This window comes from Vidua macroura, chromosome 18, assembly GCF_024509145.1.
Source record: "Vidua macroura isolate BioBank_ID:100142 chromosome 18, ASM2450914v1, whole genome shotgun sequence".
NCBI lineage: Eukaryota > Metazoa > Chordata > Aves > Passeriformes > Viduidae > Vidua > Vidua macroura.
In genome coordinates this window covers 8,081,840-8,096,390 of record NC_071588.1, presented here as the reverse complement: position 1 = coordinate 8,096,390, position 14,551 = coordinate 8,081,840, and the positions used below count along the sequence as shown (strand labels likewise).

Below are 14,551 nucleotides of genomic sequence, written 5' to 3'. Positions count from 1 at the left end.
TTCTGTGTGAGAGGAAAGAGAAGGAGCAGTGTTTGTTTATACTGCAATACGGCCTCTAAGAAGAAAAACAACTATTACCATTCTTGAAGAAGTCAATCAGTACCAAACTACAAATTAAGTCAACTTACTGCATTCAGCTTATCCACTTTCTTCTTTTCAGGAGCTTTCATAGTAGCTGCTAAAATATCATCACCTTTGAATTCCTTATAAAGCTCCAGTAAAGTCTCTCGGGTCTCTGTATTTGTATTCTTCAAATAGTAAGATGGATCTAATTTTGCTTTTTCTTCATCTAGGTAAGACAAAGTTAAATCACTCAGAATTAAAAGAAACATTGTATTTTGTTCTCCTTCAGTTTATTATATAATTAATTACACAAAAATTTTTCAGCTATTAATGCTACTTTTTTTTTAAATAAAAAGGTCTAGCAACTATATATATTCCTCCAGACACAGTGACAAATAGCAATGCATAGCACTAATGACAGTGTTAAAAGTACATAGCACAAAATATAGCAAAATAAATGCCAATATGATGTACAAGAAAAAAAATCAAGCCAACTGTCATGAAAATTTATTTGAAACCACTAGAAATCATCTAAGTCCATTCAAGTCTTGTAAAAATTTTATAGAACAATAAAGACAAAAACCAGTTGGGTACAATATAAACTTCTGTCCTTCACCTCCTCACTGAATGGCCAGGCCTGTGATACTAAAATCCCAGGATCAGATATTTAATGTGACACTAGGGAAAGAAGGTTGTTGGACTAGACTGTGGAATTTGATTTAGTTAAAATTTTAATTTAATATTTCATTTTCACAAGTTTCACTTGCCCTCTGTCTTGGTATGCTTATTACTTGCTGGATATTAGATATTCCATATCTGAGATAATACTCACTTATTCTGATTGGGTAAATAGAAAGAGATGCTTGCTTGCACAATAGTAGAATTAAAAAAAAAAAAAAAACCAACCCAAAACCCAGATATGAGCATAATAAGCTAACCACTGAGATGTCCTTCCAGAAAACTGAGTCAATTCCACAGAATCATCTTCAGATTTTGCACATTTGGGTTGGTGTTTTCTGAGCCTACCTTCAATTCATCCTTACCTGGATCAATTACTTTTATGTTGTTCTTAACATGAAAGAAGTTTGAGACATTGAACTTATCCAGATTTGTTGGATCCTGAAAATAGAAATAATTGAAAAAACTAATATCAGAGACCTTTGATAGGTACATATTCCAAGCAACAGACTAGACTGAAGGGCAGACACCATAATAAATAAACAGGGAGAGACAGAATAACTCCCATACTCCCCAAACCACAGAAAGATGAAAAAAATATAAAGCAATCAACCCCAACCAACATCAGCAACGAGTCTGCTCACAGCAGACTCCTTAGGGATCTGGAATTCAGTTTCAAACATAATATTACACATATCTCACCTACAGAAGTTACTACCAGAACTCAGCCGTCTCCCCTATCCTAGAGAAGCAAGAACAATGCAATTCCCTGGTTCTTTCCTTTGTTCTGAGCTTTGGTCTAAGATCTGTGCAAAAGCACATCAGCTATCTCCTGCTATTTATAATCCTAGGCCTGATTTGCACATGCTCTGTGAACTTTTGCAATGCATCTGAAATACAAATAAAACCCTCAGAGCAAGTCTCTGCAGTAAGAACTGTGTTGACAGTTTTTTTTTTTTACTAGTGCTTATAGAACTATGCTTAAAAATGATGAAAAAAAAAGAATAAAAGCTGTTATGAAAATTCAATTTAGTGACCATTGGCGGAAAATAGCAAAAACACACAGTCCATTAACTGTGATCCTTTCTGCTATCTCTAGGCAACTTTCTGCAGAACTCTGACCTTTCAGAGAGAGTGGGACAAGGAATGCCTACTGGTGATGTAGGTTACTTCATACTATTATTAAACAGTCTTTAATCCTCTCCTTACAGTGACTTCAAGGCTTTCTCCTCAAGCTCCTCTGCAGCACAGAAAGGTCAAAACACCAGCCCAGGACACCCAGTCACTACTGGAAAGTCTATCTTACAGAAAACAATTCAAACTTTAAAATACCAAACTAACAAAATAATATGCAATAGTTTCTAGTTCAGGATAAAAAAATGCAACATATTATGCAAAAAACTATGAATAAAAAAGTAACATGAACAGTATTAAATATATTATCCTAAAACAATTAACAAAGCTTCTCAGACCACAATGGTTGATAAAAAGTTTGACAATTTAATCTCTGCCAGAAGTAATGCTGAATACAAGCAGAGCTGCTAGCTCAATAATTTATAAAATTATCTAATTATGCCTTTCATTCATCCCTGAAATAGTGTGCTTCCATCAGAGAGTGCATTTTTAGTTTTATTGCTGGTAGTAAAACCAAAACACATTTATGAAATCAAGCTGTGTGATCCTGCACCTTAATGGGACCTCCTGTCTTTCTGCTGTCCCCTTTCCTAAACACCAGATAACAATTTTGTATTGTTTCCTGTCCCACTATACCCCTCCTATAGATCTCCATTGAGACAAAAAAACTGCCCCAAAAAATTACATCTTTAATATTTTGCTTTAGAAACAGACAATCTTTAAATAAAACTACTAAAAAATAGGAAATTGGGATCTGGTTTTTAGCCATTTTTGTTTCCTCTGACACCAGCACTCAGGTGTATTTACTATTTATTACCTTACATACATATTTATATATGTGAATAGAGATGATTTTGAGCTCTGCTTTCTGACAGTCAACAAGATGCACAGAGAAAGTCTGGAGAAAGAACTTTGTGTGTTTTCACAAGAGGTTTTCACTCTGAAATACTCGGCAGCAATCACGAGCTGCAGCTTTCCAAGACAGCAATCTTGCACATAAATATACTGCCTCAAAAGGTGAAGGAAGGAATGACTGTTTACTCTTTCAGGAAAGGGAAAGAATATCTATGTATTAATGTTAATAGAGATAATAGATGTATAGCAATCCATGTCTGCAGTTCATGGCAAAGTTGAAGGGCAAGACTGACTCCTGAAAACAATTTTTCATGGATAGGAGGGAAGGCAGCAGTAAAAATGAAACAGAAAACACTTTCATGATGTTCCTCTAAATAAAGCATCTTCGTTTATTGACTTATTGATTGTTTGAAAATAAATAAAGGACATCACAACTGCCAGTGCCTTACAAAACCCAGGGCCTTGTGCTCAGGGTACCACAAATCAGATTAGTTCACATCGTTTAACAGCCACAGTTCATTCAAACATCTATGTGGCTTAACCAGCCTAATCACAGGCATTGAGCAACTCCAGCACAATGTTTACAGCCTCCTTCTTTGCAGGGGATTTCTCAGGGCTCTCCAAATCACCACCAGCCCCGGCTTTGGCAGTGCATCTATTATCGTGTGAAGGACAGCAGAGGCCACAGGGCAGCTCTCTCTCCTTGCAGACCAGCTGTCCATCTGCCCCCTGGGAGATCTGAACTCCAAACCCCAGAACTGTGACCCAGGTCCTCTGTACAAGGTCCTTCCATCACAGCCACGTGGGCCATCTCTTTCAATGGAAACCTTGACAAAGGTTTGGTTTACAGCGTTGTACCTTGTATTCCTGATTCTGCAAAGCAAGAGTCTCACCACATTTCGAGAAGGGGGACAACCCACACTCCTACCCCAAAAGAGATTTCCCTCTGTCAGTGGAATAGCCCCTCAAAAATGGCTCCTCAAATTGAAATTTGAGTATCATCTTGTACAGGATACCTAGGATATGTTTATTTCTCCCTGTGTATATAGCATCTTGATATACTAAGAGAAGTTTGATTAGAATTAGTTTGATTAGAATTAGTGTGAGTCAGAATTAGCATACTATGAAAGTACTGCAGTGAATACTAAGTCAAACACAAGATACCAGTTGCTTCTACCTGCCCCCAAGAGGAGAAACACATCTGACTAGTCCAACCTGTGCTGCAGAAGACACAAACCATTTCCTTACTGGTGGTACCGCGTCCTACAACACGAGATAAACATTTTTTAAAGGTAACATTATGAAAATTTTGTAAGTCTTTAGACATATCACTTCAGGAAGAAAACTGTCTAAACACTAATAATTAGCCTGCCAAGCTCTTCTCATTGCATCCATGACAGTTACTGGGCACAGAATCAGAGCAGTCCAAACAAGATGCCACAGACATGGGCAGACAGACACACTCACATTGTCAAAGGGTCAAGCTCTAATGAGTTAATTGCCTCTCCTGGTCAGAGAAAGGCTGGACTCACGGGGATGTTCCCAATCCTGTCAAGATTAAGGCCGGGAGCCCAAAGACCTATAGAAATAAGTTCTGTGTAAGTGCACAGAAACCAGAAAGGAAGATGAACCATGGCCTACTTTTGCTTGTCTTAGCATGTTTAAAAATACGTACACAAAACACCATAGCTGGCAGTCTCAGGGTTTTTCTTATTAAGGTTACAAACCATAAACTTTAGTTTAGCAAATTACTAGCACAGATATAGACTTCAAAGGATTGATAACTATCATCACTATTAAAAATCTCACATTTAAAGTTTTCCTGAAAGCTGAGTTCTGAAAACAGGTAATCTCAAGTTTTATTCCACTTGTTTTATTCCAGTCATTTTCTGGTTTTACCTACTTAAGGAAACAGCTTGAACTGTTAATCTTATGCACCACATAGAGGCCCCAAAAAGCAGGTTAAAACCAGCAGGTTTAGACTGTGTGATTTCTTTGACTTCTGATTTCTCTCACCATTTGGTTGGCCATGCCGCATCCCTAATTATGCTCAGGACTGTCAGCCTCATATGCTGACCATGTCCCACTTCTTTACCCTCTACTCTGCACGTCCATTGGTGCAGGATTCTCCCTCACAGAGACCTCACCCACAACCGTGAGGAAATCTGCTCTGACCTTCTGTCACACAAAGAGCAAATGAGGAATAGCTGAGGAGTGAAATATCAATTAACAGTGTGCAGCTCAGCTACCTCCAGTTCTGCTCATTAGCTGTGCTTCCTGCCACAAATGTCAGCGGTGTTTAACAGCTTGTCAGGAGCCATGTCTTGTCCACAACTGATTAGGTTATATAGAAACAATAAAGCTGACATAAGGAAGTACATAACAGTATGAGGCTTTTTTCCCTTTAACAGCAGCAAACCTGTTAACATTTACCCAGATGTGGTGTTTTCTTCTCTTCTCCCTCCATTTCTGCAGTGCAAAGATGCATTTGTCAGCCTGCACCTACCAGGGAAGGCTCTCTGCAGGCTGCCACCAGAGCACTGTGCCTGCTACCCCTGGCACAGCAGGGCAGGGGCTTTATTGCAATTCCTTAGGCAAGGAGGAACCCCCACATGTGCCTCTGCGTCACCTGCAGCACTGCCACTGAGCACAGCCACATTTCTGATTACATCCCCTGCCAGCACACAGCTCAGCAATAGCTTCGAAGAGTTTCCAGAGAAGGAGTAATTTCTGCTGTATCCTCACAAACTGAAGTTTGTCTCTTGTTTGTGAATAGATCCACAGTGGAGGATGATAAATGGACAGGGTGCTATCAAATGGGATGTGAAAGCTGGGTATTTCAGCATTCTTACTTTGCTCTCCTCAGGACATCTCACACTTGCTGGGATGGGAAGGTCACCACTGTGTGCAGCAAAGCACTACCTGACTCTGCCCCTCTCTCCAGCTTGAGCTGGGGCAGACACTTGCTTCAGCCTGCCCTGGTCTTATAAGAGGGAATTCAGAAGACAGGTATTTATGTGCTTGCCATTAAGTTCCACATCATTACACAGAGAATGATTTGCATAATATAGGCGGAAACACACATGGAATTTACATTCACACTAATTAATAATAATTTCTACCAGATTTTCTCATAAATATTTGACAGTAGACATTGAGATCTAGCAGTAAATGCCCCAAAAATTTACTTGGAAGATAATTTCAAATTAGGTTAAACATTTAGACTGAATACTAGCTAAAAACCTGTAAAACATAGGACTGGAAGAATTACCTAGATCTAAATTGAGGTCTAATACACTATTATTTCAAAAGCTTTGCTCAATCCTACCTTGAAACAATTGCAAAAATGGTGAACCAATTGAAATGATGAACAGTAATGTACCAAAATGGCAAGCAGAAGAGGGAGGTAAGAACACTGCAAACAAGTGTTAACAATATCAGCTTTTCCATTACAGACACCCTGTCCCCAGGCACTGTACATCCTGCCTTACCCATTAAGAGTAACTAATTAATCTTACAGTACTTGAGTTGTCTGTCAGCTGGGAACACATTCATGACATTTTCAAGGGATGCTGAGTTAGGCTGAGCTGATCATCAAGGAAAAGAATATAAGTAGGTTGAAAGTTGAGAAACATAGACAACATACAACAGCAAATTCCATTTAAAAGAGACATGAACCAGTACAGTTGGGAGAAAAATTATTTGAAATAATGATAAGGAGGGAGAAACTTTGAAAAATATAAGACCTGCACTGCAGAAGATGGAAAGCTTAACTTGAGTTTGTATCAAGCTCACAAAGCTAAGACAAGGAAAATTAAACTTTAGTGTAAAGAGCTACAGTCTAAAAACCCAGTCATACTAGGAGTGCTGTATGTAGGAAGGGTATCATATGGAATAATGTCATGTGCATTTCTGTCATCATCAGCAAAATCCTAAACTAGATCCATGACATCTTCTGCCTCAATAACCCCATTCCAGTACTGCTAATGCATCTTGCACACCAGGATATGGTATTACTCTTTACCTCCTGCCCTGACTGGCTGGATAATATGGCCATATGCTGATGAAAAACTGCCATGCTCCACCCCAGGACATTTGCATTTCAACAGGGGAAAAAGTAATTTCTGCATATGGAATACATGTAGGAAGCACTGCAGATTCCTTTACAAAGAGAAGCATATCATAGACCTAACACAGTATTATTAACAATTGAAGTTGTGATTCTGCTTTTTTTAGTTTTGAATAAAAAAAAAAAAAGTTGTCCTTTTTAGCAAGTAAATAGCACATAAATAACTACTACTAAATTCAAACCCATCAGATGAGATAGTGCTCAGCAGAAAAGATAACAGGGTGGATTACGACTCGTGTTTGAATTATGTTTAGCACCAAGAACAGGAAAAGCATATTATGCAATTCTGCCTCCTCTGAAAAGAGCAAATCTTTCTTGTTTTGTTTTTAATTATATATATTAGGAGAGAGAAGCCAAGTTTGAGGTCAATTACTATTCTGGTAAAATCCAGCAGATGTAGGATTGTCCTTTATGTATCAATAAGGAAAAATGAGATCCTACAAATAATATGTAAACATCCATCATTCATATTTTCTACTTATCATGTTGTATTTCACTACCAAACACAGGTACCCCCTCTGTTTCCTAGGACATTCAGAGTCAGCCTCTGGAAATGCTATTTTCTATTGCTAAACACAGCTATTACAGACAGCCCTATTCAGCTGTTATTTGCAAAGCAAAGAATGTTTTTTATAGCAACTTCCTTTATAGCTACTTTTTTTGCCAAACAGCAGGGTCAGTGATATCAACTCAGTCTCAATTCCAGCACTCTTGGATACCACTGCACTCAATTTACATGGGGAAACGAGAAAACAACAAAGTGATAAATTTCAATACAGAACTGAAAGGTTTTTAAGAGAAGGAGGAACTGGGGTAGAGCTCTGAAACACAACAGATTGCAGTCATGAACCCTGGCTAAGAAACAGAGCCACAGGTGGTGGAGCTTGGCAGTGTGAAGCCTGAAGCCACCACGCCGCCTGCAGTGTTGTCAACAAGAGAGCTTGTAGAGGAGATGTCGGTCTGTCTTTCAATAATTTATATGAAGAAAACAATGTGAGAAAATAACAACTCATTTCTCTACCACATCTACTTAAGCAATTCTAAAACCCAGGCTAGTCATGCCACTTCAGGTTGAATCCTGGCCTCAACAAAGCAAGTCAGGGTAGGGCAGATTTTGAATAGGACAAATCAAGCTCTACGTGCAAGTTTGCAGTGGGTGTTGTGCAGAGCAGTCAATGGCTCTTCTCCTTCAACAGCCTGAAGCCATTTTGGACTGTTAAAAATAATTCTGAAAAAAAAAAAAATTAAAACTGATCTGGTAAAAGGTCGAACTTTATCTGGTCAACAGCATTCAGATGGTCAAATCTCTTGCAGTCCAATCCCAAGATGGGGATGTCTTTGCTATTTCTAAACTTATTTAAGAAGAGTGTAGCACAAGACTGTACGCTGCAGAAATTAACACCAATCCACAATGAACTGTTTGCTTAAGAGAATCAAATCTACTCACACATTATGAATGCCACCCTGAATGGAGCTGGGAGAGGTGCAGGGCTGTGGCTGTGACCTTGGACCGCACAATTATCAGAATCTACTTAGTTTCATATTAGACATATTCCTCCAAGCAAGACAGAAACCCAACATGTCAAGAATGAAGATGAAAAATACTGATAAAAATTCACATAGGGAACGACTAAATTTTTAGATGTTGCACTTTGAGATTTAGAGGACTAGAACAGCTGTGAAAAATCAAAGCTAGGCAAGTAACAAGAACACACTCTTGATACATACATTCAGTTCCAACCCTACAAAACATACCAAAATATTTTTAGTGACTGCACATTTCAATTGTTTGTTCAAAATAACTTGGTTTTCCATATGGGTGCACAGACATATTTTTAGACACATGTCTTTTTTTACTTTTCCAAATCCATTAGCAACCATGCAGTTACACAGAAATAACATTCTGTTGGGAGCTTTCAATCAGAAAAAAAGCTGTATTTTTTGCATCCATTGGAATAAAAACATTTTACTTTGTTGCATTAGCTTGAACACCAACAAGCCCAAAGGAACAGAGGAAAAAATATTTAAAAACATGGTGTTAAGCACTGGGGAGTAGAGAAGAAGGGTTACACTTTATTTAAATTTAGACATGAAATGAAATGACTATTTGAATTAGACTGTATTGGTCTTGGCTAGTGGCAATTAAGTGTTCATGAGATGCATACTAACTCATGATTTCAATAATAATGATCAAGGAATCTTTTTTTCCCCTATTTTGAAATTATGCAAGCTTAAAAGTACCTACTTTTAAACAAAAGTTTTAGATCTTTTGATACTAAACTTCATCTGTAAATAACTATCTTTTACACTGTAAAATGCGCAATGGTCTTTTAATTTAAGTTTTAATTTTCTTAAAATCTGCAAAGAACCAAAACTGATATCTATCAAGAAGCAAAACATTCCAAACAAGCAATTAGAAAAAGTCCTCTGGTTTGCTGCCTTACTTTACATTTAGAGAAACATTGCATGGAAAATATTTTTCTGAACTTTTGACTCTTTTATACATCTTTGGAAGAGTAAGATGGACAAGCCACTTCAGTCTTAATATAACATGTCAAGTTCCTAAAAGCTTAAATACTTTACATTCTAAATATTGTTTTGATACCACAGATCATGTTACTACTCATCCAGATTGTGTCACATGGAATCTTTGTGGCTTATCTGGATAACAAAGAAAATACAGCGAAGTTTCTCTGTTCAGTTACTCTAGTTTCCTGCTAGAACAGTGTACACAGCAGCATTTCACCCTCTGCAAAATAAACCCCTGGATGGGATAAGGTGTAACAGAGAGAAAAGTTCACCTGCAGCGTGACGATGTCTTGCCGAGTGAAGGGCTCATCTGTCAGGAGATCCTTGTAGCTCTTTGGTTTTATGTTCAGCTGCTCAACTGCCTAACAGCCAGGCAAAAGACACAGATACCAAAATCTCATTCTTAGGTGGAAAAATTACAAGTAAATAGGTGATATCAATAAAATGTTGAACACCAAATCATAAAGAAAACAATTTCACCCTCATTCTCAACTGGCAGCTGCAAGATTTTCAATGTGGGCTTTAACAAATGAGAAGCTTTTGTCTCTCATCCCTACAAAACTTGACAGTTTTGTGTGGTTTGCTGGGTTATTTTTCTAAGACAAACTTTGCAGTCTCCATTCCGTAGTTATGTCCATCATTCAACCAAATTAATCATAAAAGTACTGCCAAAATTTAAAAAAATATCTTGCTTTCAGCTTTCTAAGCTCTTACCTGCAAAAGACCTCTGAATCTATCTTATTTACCCAAATGTCCTCTGTGGTTCTCAGATGGAAGAGATAATGTCCCAGTACCTCCAGAAGGCCATAAATTAATTCCATGCTTATAACAAACCAGTAACTGCAATTAATTCATGTGGTACCACAAGGGGCACAAACCCTCCTGGCAGAGCCCATTCAGGAAGCCCAGTATTGCAAATTGCAGCAAAGAGAGCAAGAGTTCTGCAGCACTGACCAGGATTTAACAAAGACCACTCTTAATCTCATCCTTGCCTGTTAACCCCATGCTGCTTGCAGAAAGAACAGAAAATATTTTCTATTTTAACCTGATCTAGACTGCTGTCACAGGTGAGGACAGCTCTACTACATCAGAGCAAGTTTTCAAAACCATGATGAATCCAACCTTTTCTCCTTGATTGCAATGGTTTCAGCCTGTTCCTCCCTCAGTATCTGATTATCCCATCAGAATTCAAAAAGATGTTCCAGTGTTCAGACTTTTTACAACATTGGATATGGATTCATTAATTGAAGGATTTATTTGCTACTGTAAAAATTAATAAATCTTGCTTTTACAGTAAGGACTATGCAAAGAAGTCACAATTAAAATTCCACTTGGGCTTACATAAATGTTCACAAAACATGAATAAAATGCAGTTTAAGTGTCCATTAAGGCATTCTTTCTCCTATTCCCCCAGCTCCAGCTAAAATGCTCTTTTTTACTCACTGAATGAATAGAAATGAGGCAATGTTTTTGTGATGATATTGTATCAGAAAGAAGACAACAGAAAATTTGTCTCTTATTTCAACTGAGAAGCATATAAAAGCTACTCATTTTGAAACACAAGATTCAGTACATGCAGATTAACTTAAGAAAAGGTTTTAGAAATACTATTTAATTCATATTCTAAAGTTGTTCCTATTTTGAAGGCTAAAGTTGGACAACGATCTATGAAGTCAGTCTATATCCCATCCCTTAACTTCCTTGGCTGTAAAACAAGAATAAAATTTACTTGTCTTTCTAAAACATTTTGTGATTTTGACTGAAATACATCAAGTACAAAATATTAATAATGAAATGCAACAGAGAACCTACCTCATAGGCAAACACATTTCCAGTAGTCTTGATGGCCACAATATGGGAGTTATTGGTAAATACAGTAAACAGCACTGGACAGTGGTACTTGCCTGACAGAGGGAAAAAAGCATACATTTCACACGAAGACCTGTAACTGTTTTGAAACAGCTAATTTCTCTGATCTCTGTGGATGCTATTTACATTAATTTTTAATATAAAGTGTAACTTCAGTGGGTACTTAATGGTGTTTTAATAACATTTTGATTCTCCAGTGACAGAGAAAGTACTAGAAAAAGTAACAGCAAAGAGAGCTATAAAACAAGCAAGGAAAATGCAGTTTTGAAATCTATTGCCTTCAATTTCCTAACTCAGAACTTTGTCCAACTTGCTTGATATTTATGAAATACCACCATATAATTGTTACTGTTGTAATCAAAGATCTATTGATAACATGAACCTTGTAACGTGTCCAGTGCTCTGTATCACTCTTGTTCCCAGGAATAAAAGTTTAGCTTATTGCCCACAGAAAAGTACACAAGAGGAGGAGAGCATTTTGTATTCAAATGTGGCAAGGAGAATGCCATTAAATCTGAACACGTTACTCAGTAAGGAACCCAGCTTCTGCTCTCATCAAGCTGTGAATTTTCCCAGGAGGGTCAGCATAAATATTAAGCAAGTCAACAGCAAGCAAACTGATGGGAGGCAATGTAGGAGGAAAAAGAAAAATGTCTGGATAATCTCAGCAGAAAGCAGTTAGAAGAAAGTTATTAATACTTGATCAGTTTGCTAGACCTGGGGGTTTGGGTGAGATTTTTTAAATAAGTTGGGCCTATTTAGTTCTTTTCTTCCTAATTACCATTTGAAAATCAAAACCAGCAGGGAGGCCAGAACAGGCTGCTCACAGCACCTGCGGGGACAGGGAAGCAAACACCTGCAGAGACCAACCCCTCACTGTGCACCCAGAGGCAGCTCTGCCCCCCTGCACAAGTCAAAGCTGAGGACACTTTTGTTAATGCCACCAGGGCTGAAGGAAAGCCATTGCCACAAGGGACTGAAACTCAAGAAAGGCATTTTTGCAAGTGCCCAGCTGATGGATACAGAAACACACTGGTAAAATGTGAGGCCTCATTCCAGCTTTATAAAAAAGAACAAGTCACCCTATTCTCAGTCCTAGGAAAAGCAAAACTGCTGAGGGCACACACATGTTGATCTGGATGGAAAGTACTCAACTCATAAGTGATCTCTAAATGTGAGAAACTGCAAGGCCCAAGGATCATTTATATCACATTTATGTGTGAACAGAGAAGATCCTACAACCATTCCACATTATGATTTAGAGAAAAGTTCACTGACAGAAATGCAACACTTAATTTTTGTCTTTTGTTGCATTTTCCCTTGATTGGTTAATGACACAGAATTAACCTTTTTAAGGAAAAGGCTTCTTCTGTGGCTGTTGTCATTCCACTCCAGCATTGTGAGCTGGATTTCTTTAGGGAAAGCCTTGGCCACACTGACTATTGATCAAATTTTAACACCCTGCTCTTGAGACAGATGGAAAACAAGGCACAGAAGAAATCCATCAGCTACAGAAAATAACTTGTAATCCATAGATTTTGGTAAGATAAGGAGACAGACACTCCAGAATTTTATTCCCACCTAATCCTAGCCATTTTCATTTCAAAGAAATCATTATCTGCTTTGTAGAAGATGAATTCATCTCTACTCTCCTCTTTTGCTCCTACCATGCTCTCTTAGGAGGCTGATTTTATAGCTTGCAAAATAAAACTTGAGGCAGCTGTCTTGTGTGCTTCTATTCATAAAGTCCCACGTGTTTATTTAAGTCTAATCCCTTTTATAAACAAAAAGCTGTTCAAAACCAAGTGAACAGCAAATATTGCCACAGGCAAGTTGGAAATAAGATAACATTACAGAAATTTCACTTTTTCTGATTCTTTCCTTAAAGTAAATAGTACCTTAGTGCCGTAGCAGCTATAGTAAAGTGAAATTGCTGAATAATTTACAGCTCCCCAGTGTAAAGAAAAACAGAAATGGAACTTTGAAGGTAAACATATCACTCACAAGAAGCAATTATTCTACTCCAAAAAAAATGGTAGAGAACACAAACTACTCAAGTTCACTATGAGTAAGACAAACCAGAATTTATTAAAGCACTTATTAAGGAAAATAACCCAACAAAGCACCACCACAGAAAATGACTGCACTTACCTTCACTGTTTTTAGCAAAATTCAGCTTTATAAGTGATTTGGCATCTAGTTTCTAAAGAAAATAAAGCATTAAAAAGATTAATCACAACAGAATGTAACCATGGAAATAAAAGGAAACTGTAGCATCATTGTTAGGACTTCAATGGTACATAATTTATTAATAATATATTGCAGGTTGTCTGAATTATCAGAACCCTGGGAATTCAAGTCACAGCCCACAAAAACAAGGCTCAGGGAGCCTGAGAACTGGGATATGTTTTTTACAGGGCTATATTTGACTCAGGACAGTGCTAACCATGGGGAATCAGTTCAAGGAGTTGCACAATTCTCAGCATAGACTGAAAGGGGAGTTGGCATGAAAAGCTAAGAGGCAAAGATCATTGCCACTGACCAGAAAGGACAGTTCAGCAGGGGCTTCTGATCAAAGTCATAAAGCCAGCAAGCCATTTTGGCAATCAAGCTTGATGCCTTTTCTGAAATAACTGTAATTTTCCTTTTACCTAGGAAATATGCAGCAGAACTCACATGACAGCCAGCAATAATAAAGAGAAACAGAGGCACAAGTTCTCTGGAGAGGCACTTGGGGTAACAAAGGGAGTCCCAGGAGGGATTTTCAGCCACTTAACCCCCAGGTAACAATTCCACTGAACAGGGAACTGAGGTGACAGCCAAGGCTGGGATAATGTTCTCCAGCCCTAGAGAGGACACTGCAAACTAAGCTACTCCTGTTCTCCCACACTTCATCAGAAGCATGTCTATGGCATTTTTCTGCTGCCCTCTCTCTGGAAGGGTTTTCTGACATGGGAAGAGCAGAGCTGATGGGCTGGTAAACATTTCTGGACAATCAGGCTGCTCCTGTCCTGCAGCCTTCCCTAAGACATGGAAGCAGCACACACCCCAAAATAACAGTGAGCCTTCAGTAACATGCCAGGCCTCCAGTCATTCCATGGGATCAGTGTGGGATTTGGGTACATCACTGGCAAGACAGGGCACATCACAACCTGGGTGATCTCATCAGCACAGCCCAGCAGGATGGTCAGGTAGTGCTTGACTGTGGCACCCAGCTGGAGATGAAACAAGCTGCAAGGCTGAGTCAGGATCTGAGACTTCTAAAAAACAAAGCCTTTGATTGTATCAGCTGTC

At 38.3% G+C, this 14,551-nt stretch overlaps 1 protein-coding gene across 1 annotated transcript in view; it reads right to left on the bottom strand.

Moving 5' to 3' along the window:
• The window catches only part of PPIL2 (peptidylprolyl isomerase like 2), a 67,813-nt gene that overhangs the window by 39,593 nt on the left and 13,669 nt on the right, over positions 1-14,551 (bottom strand). The window contains exons 6-10 of the mRNA XM_053994112.1: positions 13,409-13,460; positions 11,201-11,292; positions 9,661-9,750; positions 1,107-1,182; positions 129-289 (exon numbers count right to left, since the gene is read on the bottom strand). Coding sequence (XP_053850087.1) covers positions 129-289; positions 1,107-1,182; positions 9,661-9,750; positions 11,201-11,292; positions 13,409-13,460 — 471 coding nt within the window. The remainder of the gene's footprint in view (positions 1-128; positions 290-1,106; positions 1,183-9,660; positions 9,751-11,200; positions 11,293-13,408; positions 13,461-14,551) is intronic.